The following is an 8,548-nucleotide window of genomic DNA, read 5'->3' on the forward strand; positions in this document are numbered from 1 at the left end:
TTATTATTATTATTATTATTATTATTATTATTATCATTTTATATATATATATATATATATATATATATAATTGAAGAAACTGGAATCAAAAAGGAGTACAGTTGGACATTTGTTTATTATTCATTACAATTGTTTTAATGTAACATAGGTCTCCAAGAAAACAGGTATTTGATTATGCAATTGTGTGCTTGCATAATAAAATACTTGTATTCTTGGAGAACTACATTGCATTAAAACAATAGTAGCGAATAATAAATGTTCAGCTGTACTCCTCTTCTTGACTCCAATTTCTTCAGTTTTTTATTCACACATGATGAATACTCAGATTCAAAACAGGAAGTATATAATAATACTACCAATAGTACTGGGTAATTCTGAAGATGGGCGAGCTTTATACTGTACTCTATCATTCTACCACATTCCTAACAGAAGGGAAAAATGTGAGCATGAAAAGTCATATTCTTAAGATTATAAACGTGGAAAAGTACAGGACAAGTTATTACACCTGTAAAAGTACAGGACAAGCTATTATTTCTAGTAAAGCAAATAATAAGAAACTTTTTACTTGAAATATTGCAGCAAAGAATGCCACTTTATTATTGTCACACTGCCTTCTGTGCATGTGTGCTTATAGTTGGCACTATTGTGGTCACATGATCGAAGTTTGAGCCTGATAATGCCATTTTTCTTTATAGCTTTACAGTGCAGGCATGGCTGATCCATTAGCAATGTGCACCAAAGAAGAGCAAAGAGAGAGCAGTGATCTGATTTCTCGGAAGGTATGTCAGGTGCTGAAATTCATAGGAGGCTTTTTGCACAATACAGGGACAGTGCACTACCATGTAGAGGTGTGTATGAGTGGGTTGAGAAGTTTAAAAGTGGCTTGACAAGCATGACACACAAAGAGGAAGCAGGACACTTGTCAACCTCCACCACTGATGAAAAGATTCAGCAAACTCGAGAGATTGTGGTAATGGTGAAGTGGTGAGTTATCATCACTGAGTTAGCTCGTTCTCTACGGATTAGTCATGGATCTGCCTATCAAATCATCCATGATGAGCTCAGCTTTCATAAAGTCTGTATAAGATGAGTGCCAAGAGAGCTTACTGCAGAGTGCAAGTGCAAACAGCTTGAGGTCTGTCAATGTTTACTCAATTACTACAACAATGAGGACGAGAAATTTTTGAACAGGATAGTCACAGGAGATGAAACGTGGGCCAATCATTATGAGGTAGAATCAAAGAGACAGAGTATGAAGTGAAAACATCCTGGCTTGCAAGCAACGAAGAAATTCAAGACTCAGTCTTCCAAGGGAAAGGTGATGCTAACCCCTTTCTGGGTCTCAAAAGGCCTATACTGGAAGACTACTTAGAAAAGGGGTGTACGATCAACAGTGCAAGATACAGTGCTTTGCAACAAAGTAGATTCTACTAAAGGTATCAAGAACAAGGTGGACAGGTTAAACTGGGTAATGGATTAAGTCAGTCACCTGCATATGCTACTTCAGGATTTGGACTCAGAATGAAAAGAACTAGAAAAATTCTGCAAATAATCTTGTCCGATACTTTAATGATTTCATCAGTTCACTATCTGAGAGGCTCAGAAGCATGAAAGGTAAAGGTGACCTTTACAGGTTTTAAATGCAGGTAGCCATAAGGCATTTGTCTGACACAGTAATGATTCTGCCAATTACACTGCCTATTGTACCATATTTGAGAATGAAGCAACCTTCTTCACATGCTGCACCATCCTATGAGAAACACTGATTCAACAAACGTGTTGAGCAGTAACATAAAAGGCTCCCTGGGTACCACCAGAAAATAAATTGCTTACATTTAATTGGTGCATATGTAACAGTTATAACTTATGAATTTTTTTCACTAAATACAAATTTCTAGCAAACTACTATTTAATAAAATTACCTCAGTTTTAAAAGGCTATTTTTTAAAACTATTTTTACTTAATAAAATGTGATGGTATTTTGTCTTGTTTGCATTTTACTCTTAGTGCTTTAAATTTTGGCTTTCTGCCAGTATATGGCATATTGTTTCATCCCTATAAGGGTCATATTATAGCACAGTCCTGAAGAGTAATTAAATTTTTGTGATGCATATAATGTAAAAAGATTAAAATGAAAGTGTTAATTTCCTATTTGTCACCATTTCATTGCTACTTTCCTTTATATTTCCTATAAATAATGTTTAATATGCAAATATAAATTCAATAAATCTTTTGATATGAAATTTTAATATGCAAGTTTATAAAATAATACTTTTTCCCTACATTCTAAGTTGGCCTCAGAATGCCACTGGTATATATTTCTTTTAGCAGCTGCAGAATTGTGAAGAAAAGCAATATAAGCCTTAATAGGATTTAAAGTTAGAAAAACTAGGAGAAAATTTGTGGTATAATCACTCCTGTTACTTGCAGTATCCTTACACCTTCTTCTGATGTATATTTCTAATATATCTATATTTATTTATTTTATTTTTATTTATGTATAGATATAAAATATGCTTCAAGTGTGTAGTCTATAATATATGAAATTAAATTTGATTTAAAAATAATGTAATTTTGTACCAGATACAGAAATATGATTTTTATTTTGCTTGAAATAGAAACTGTTTATTTCCAATTTATAAGTCGTTTTTACTTAATATTTTCTGATAGATTCAAATACATACACAAATGTGTGTGTATGTGTGTGCACGTGTGTGTTTATGCGTGTGTATAAAAGGATCAAATGAACAATCTGCTCATTGAATTAACTTATAAGTGGCTGAGTATTTTGCAGACATGTGTAATCCTTGAAGTCAGCATTACACAGTGTGGGACAAGGCTGGACCTTTGAATTCAAGGTAAAAATTTATCAAATTGGCTTCTACACTGCTACTGTGTATTCAGTTATACTTACAGTGATTGGGCCAAACCAAAGTCTAAGAGACACTTGTTCAAGATGTCTTGCAGTGGGATCAAACCCAGAATTTAATGATTGTGAAGTGATCTTTTTCACCATTCAGCTATACAATACAATATGTATGTTTACACCCACCCACACAGACAGACACACTACATAGAGCAATGTATCATTAGATGCGATCCTTTTTAAGACAATAGGATGTGATTTGAGGAGGTTATACTCAAACTAACAAATGCCAACCTTTCCCTGCCCCCAAAATATTGAAGTAGTTCTCTCCTACTCCACTCAATAGAGTTTATATGCATATGAATTCTTCTTTCTTCACCATGGTGTTGGACAAGTTTTAAAGGTTTAATACAGGTGACCTTTTTTGAGGAGCAGGCCATGAAACATGGTTTATCATAAGACAGGCTGCACTACTAAAAAAAATTCAAGGTAACTTTTGTTAAAGTCCCATGAGTTGCGGTTTGTTCATGACTGGTTTAAAATTATTTTAATTTTATCAATCATAGCAATGTATCTTTCCTTTTTTCAGTCTTCACAAGTTCTCACTATCCTATGAGCAAAGCTCTCATTGAAAGAGATATTTGACTGTTTTTCTAACATCTTGAAGAAGCATTTCTGTTGTCACGGCAAATTGTTTAAATTTAGTTAATGTACATGAATCTCTCTATCAATTCTAACTTATTACACACTAGTCATGTAAATAATATGAAAATTTATGTAAAATATAATGCTGTCTGCATTAATTAGACTGATATATTAAAATGTACCTTATCAAATTTCTAAATTTCAAACTTATTAATATATTTCTTTTTTATGCTGAACTAAAATTAACTTTGGATTTCCTTATTCAAAAATTTACCAAACTACAATTTATTTTTATAACTGAAATGCAACATAAATTTCCTCTGAATATTATGAAGGCTAAAATTAATATATCTTTACCAAATATCTCTATTAATTAGATGAAGTTTAAATTCTTGATTTTTTTTTTTATTAACAAAATTACTTTTTATTTAGCCTATGCACTTGCACGGATAAATTGGAATCAATTGCTTGACCTCATGGTCATTAAAAACACAACAGTAAATTATTAAAACTATTTTTTGGTTGGTGAAAGAGAATATTGATTTACTGGTACTTATTTTATTGACCTCAAAGAGAATGAATTATAAATTCAACCAAACCAGGATTTGAACTTAGAAAGTGAAGAGCTGGAACTAAATGCAGCAAAGTATTCTATCTTATGCTCTAACTAATTTTACCAATCTACTGCCTAACTGATTTAATACACAAGTAAAATCAAGAAAATATATATGAAATATTTGAGAAATGAATTTCTCATATTTGAGAGAAAACCTATCTTTGACATTGTATATGACAAATATCTATACCCCCTTTTCAAATGATTTTAATCAAAGGTCATCAGCTATAGTTATACTATCCAGAGTATGGAGTATTTTGTAGCTAAGAGAGATTTGGGAGGTACTTTTGCAATGTATAGTCCCATTCTAAATATTTACTAATTTCTAATACAATTTGAATGAACATTGCCTCACATTATGCATTGAAGAAGTGTCATTTCGTGGTATTTTGATCTGCTAAAAATAGCAACCTTATCTGCTTCAATCACACTCTGTAGTCTATAAAAATGACATTATATTATGTGGTCTTAGGTGTTTTATACATTGGAATAAGATCACATTTAGAGTGTTTCTGATTCTACATCTTCTTGATCAAACCAGTTTGGAGCTGAACAACAACAAAACGAACTTACCCTTTTGACTGAAATGTACTGAGGTGGAATAAGTTAACTTGAGAAAGTATTGTCTTATGTAAGAAACACATATATACATATAGACAGTCTCACACACACACATGTATTTACATATATATATATATATATATATATATATCCCTTCTGAAGAAAATTAAATTATAATACTACATTCACCAAAGATGAATTAAGGAGAAGTATCTCCCTTTAAATGTAATAAGTCTCATATCAATAGATTTGCACTAAATTTAGTACATTTGCACTAAATTTGATTTTCTTTAAAAACCATTTTTTTTAAAGAATATTTAGCAAAAAGAGTAAAATAAGAAATGTTTGAGTTATATTTGAATATTAGACTTAGCTTTTGAAGAAACATATTGCAAGCTGTCTGTAAACCTAATGCAGAGAATAAAAAGCTAAACGAGATTTTATTGTGTTCCAATAAAGAAAATGATTATGTTCAATCATTACTTCTATTTATATTATATTAGGATAGAAAAAGAGAAAAAGAAATAAAAGCTCTTTGTGTAGGAGTAAAAAAAAAATGACCCCTGAATTACAAAGAAAAAAGTTGAGTTATAAGAGATAGTTTTCCCATGTAACATATATGGTAATTAGATTTTTGTGACACTTCCTGTATGAAAAATAGGAAAAATAAAATAATACAAAATAAATAAGATAAAAGACAAAGATTACCTTTTTCTTGATTATTTTTTTCATGAATCTCACACTCATTCATTTGCAGAGATTCCTTCACTTCCTCATTATTATTATTTTCAGTCATTTTATTCTTATCTTTTTCTCTTTTTTTCTCATCTTCCTGAAATAGACAGTTAATATTACAAGTTAATATTACAAGTGTTGACGACTGTTTGCCAAAATCTACTGAAATATAAAAAGAACTAAACAAAACTTGTCGAAAATACCTGGAATATCTACAACTTCAGTAATAAGGTATCAAGTTTATAAGTTAGGCAAGCCTTCTTTTTTCTTTTCTTAATATTTGTTTAATGAAATTCAATTTTTCTGATTTACCTTTTTTTTTTAATGAAAATTCAGTTGGACATTGAGTTGTCTATAAGAACTGTTTAATTCCCTCTAGAGAAGAATTGTTCAAATGTTACCTTCTTTTAATGAATGTTAATTCCCATCACAACCCTAAAAATATTTGACTACTATTTGTAATTAACCCTTTAGCATTCAAATTATTCTGTTAAATGTAATGCTTATTGATAGATATTGTTTTAAATTAATCACAAATTATCTTGTAGCTTCAAGTGTTTGATAATGCAATTGGTTATTTCTATAATGACATTGTAGAGTAGGTATGAAGGATTAGTTTTGGCCTGTTTGAACATAAAGCATGTAGAATATTTTAGCTGGATATGACTGGTTTAAATACTAGAGGGTTAAGGATGGCATAATAGCTTATACCATCATACTTCCATTAATTCCTCAGTGGACATGGATACCCTCTTGACCTGCCTGTTCTTGAGCCAGCAGAACAACCAGAATGTAACTGCTGGAGAGAGGAAGGAAATAAACAAAATTCAGCACTGGGCTGGTTCTTTATACACTGATTTTGAAAGGTTGAAAGGCAAAGTTGACCTCAGAAGAATTTGAACTCCAAGTGCAAAAAGCCAAAAACTAATATTGCAACATGTTTTTTATGATGCTCTAACTAAACTACTGATCAACTACTTTATAATTTCCTACGATATAGCCCAACAAATTGGATGCATGAGTTATATAAAATGCCCTTCATATAGAGAAAACACTTTTATTGCCCCAAACGTGACATTTAGCGAAGCTTTTCTCAGCTCCCTGTCTCTAACTATTCTTGTTACATAGTTAACAGGTATAATCGGATAATTCCAATAAAGTATTTGATGGAACACCATTATCTTCAAACCATAGCTGCTCATGCAATTAGTTTGCTGTCAGTTTGCCTGAAACCTTATTTCCTCTATTGTTTACGCTAGCTTCACAATATTGAATTTCAGACCTTTTGAATAAACTACACTTTTCCATTTATCAAACTATTTTACAGTTCCTGAATTACTCTGTGATGATGAGCCAAAAAGGGAGCTTCTATATGGTTAGTCACCTTGATGTGAATAGCAACCAAATCACTCTCAAAACACATACCACACCTTGGCAGACCTTTTGAATGAACCTTACTTTTCCATTTATCAAATTATTTTTGAGTTTCCGAATTACTTGGTGATAATAAGCTAAAAAGGGAGCCATGATATAGTCACTCAACTTGCTAGTGACAGCAACCTCCAAATCACTCTTAGACCATACACCCAATCTTGGCATCTTTTGCAAGTGTCTTTTACTTTAGTCAACCCAAATATTGTGAATAAAAATTGGACAGGCAGAAACCATGTAAAAGCCATTGGTTGGACTGTATTTGTAATTCCATGAGTCAGCCTTGCCACACATAATGTCCTACTGATTCTGCGTGAGAATTACATTTTCAATAAAGAATATATATATATATATATATATATATATATATATATATATAAGAAAACAAAATCAGAAGAAAATGTGTGTTGTCACACTGATTCTTCCTAAGAATTATGTTCAGTGTATACATGCATACCGGTGAAATACTCAGTCACTCACACGTTAATTAAATAGATGGGCAGAAAAGTTGATCTAACAACTGGAATATTCTTTGTCAAAATTGGTGGGAGAACCATTTTCTAGCTACATATTCTTTCAACGAAATGATGTCAATGAATGTAGATGTTGAACCAATTTCTTCTAAATCAGTGTTTATAGACTACCCACACATAGTCATTACTCTTTACTCATAGAATCAGAAATTTGTACAGCTGAATTTTTACCAAGATTGGGAGGAAATAGAGAGCAATCTAAATATTAGCCTTGCCTGTTGGTCTTTGATTTTAGTAATCTAATAATAAATTTTCTTACGCATATGGAAATTACCTATTTTCTATAGAGCACTAAATATTTTCCGGCAGATAAATCCCACAAATTGTTACTAGATGTTATGCAGGACATTAATTCCATATGAAATGTTGTGAATCACTTAATATAGTGTTATTTGCTTTGATTTGGAGGTTCTCTAATAGCTAACGCCTGGTTGAATTGTTCATAGAAAAGCGGGTATCTCAAACAAAACTTTAATACTCTTTCCTACATTAGGAAGGCAAACAATATCAACATTAAAAACAAGAGTAAAATGGGAATTATGTGTGTTTGTGTATGTGTGTGTGTATAGGTATGTGTATGTGTGTGTGTGTATGTGTGTAGATGTGTGTGTACACAGAAAAATAAAAATATATATTTCTAAAAGATGAATACACAACACACACACATATATATATACATGTGTGTGTGTGTATATGTATATATAAAGAAGTATGTATATGTATATCTATATATATATTTATATATACACATATATATATATATTCATATATATATATGTATATAATATATATATATGGTTGTTACGTAAGAAGAGAGAAAGAGAGAAATAGATAGAATTAAAGAGTGTGTGAGAGAAAGAATTCATCAGCTACACTGTTAGCAACAAATATAGTGGTGAATTATATTTCCCCAAAAGTATATATACATGCTATAATACTTTTAGCAGTTGCACTCATTGAATTGTGGTTATGCAGGGCTATTTCAATATGATAGTTAATTTATCAATTTCAGTTTGTAAGCTGCAAAGTTATGAGACATAACAGCCAAAATTAGACAATAGCAAAGTCTTTTAAACTGGTGTAAGCATAAATTACACATGAAAACATATGCAGAAATACAAATAGTACACACATACATAAACACATAACTATATATATATA

At 31.1% G+C, this 8,548-nt stretch overlaps 1 protein-coding gene across 2 annotated transcripts in view; it reads right to left on the reverse strand.

Moving 5' to 3' along the window:
• LOC106884336 (voltage-dependent T-type calcium channel subunit alpha-1I) overlaps positions 1-8,548 on the reverse strand; it is an 894,587-nt gene that overhangs the window by 293,172 nt on the left and 592,867 nt on the right. For both annotated transcript variants that reach the window (XM_052968893.1, XM_052968892.1), the window contains one exon: positions 5,397-5,520. In XM_052968893.1, coding sequence (XP_052824853.1) covers positions 5,397-5,520 — 124 coding nt within the window. The remainder of the gene's footprint in view (positions 1-5,396; positions 5,521-8,548) is intronic.

Source organism: Octopus bimaculoides, chromosome 6 (genome assembly GCF_001194135.2).
Source record: "Octopus bimaculoides isolate UCB-OBI-ISO-001 chromosome 6, ASM119413v2, whole genome shotgun sequence".
NCBI lineage: Eukaryota > Metazoa > Mollusca > Cephalopoda > Octopoda > Octopodidae > Octopus > Octopus bimaculoides.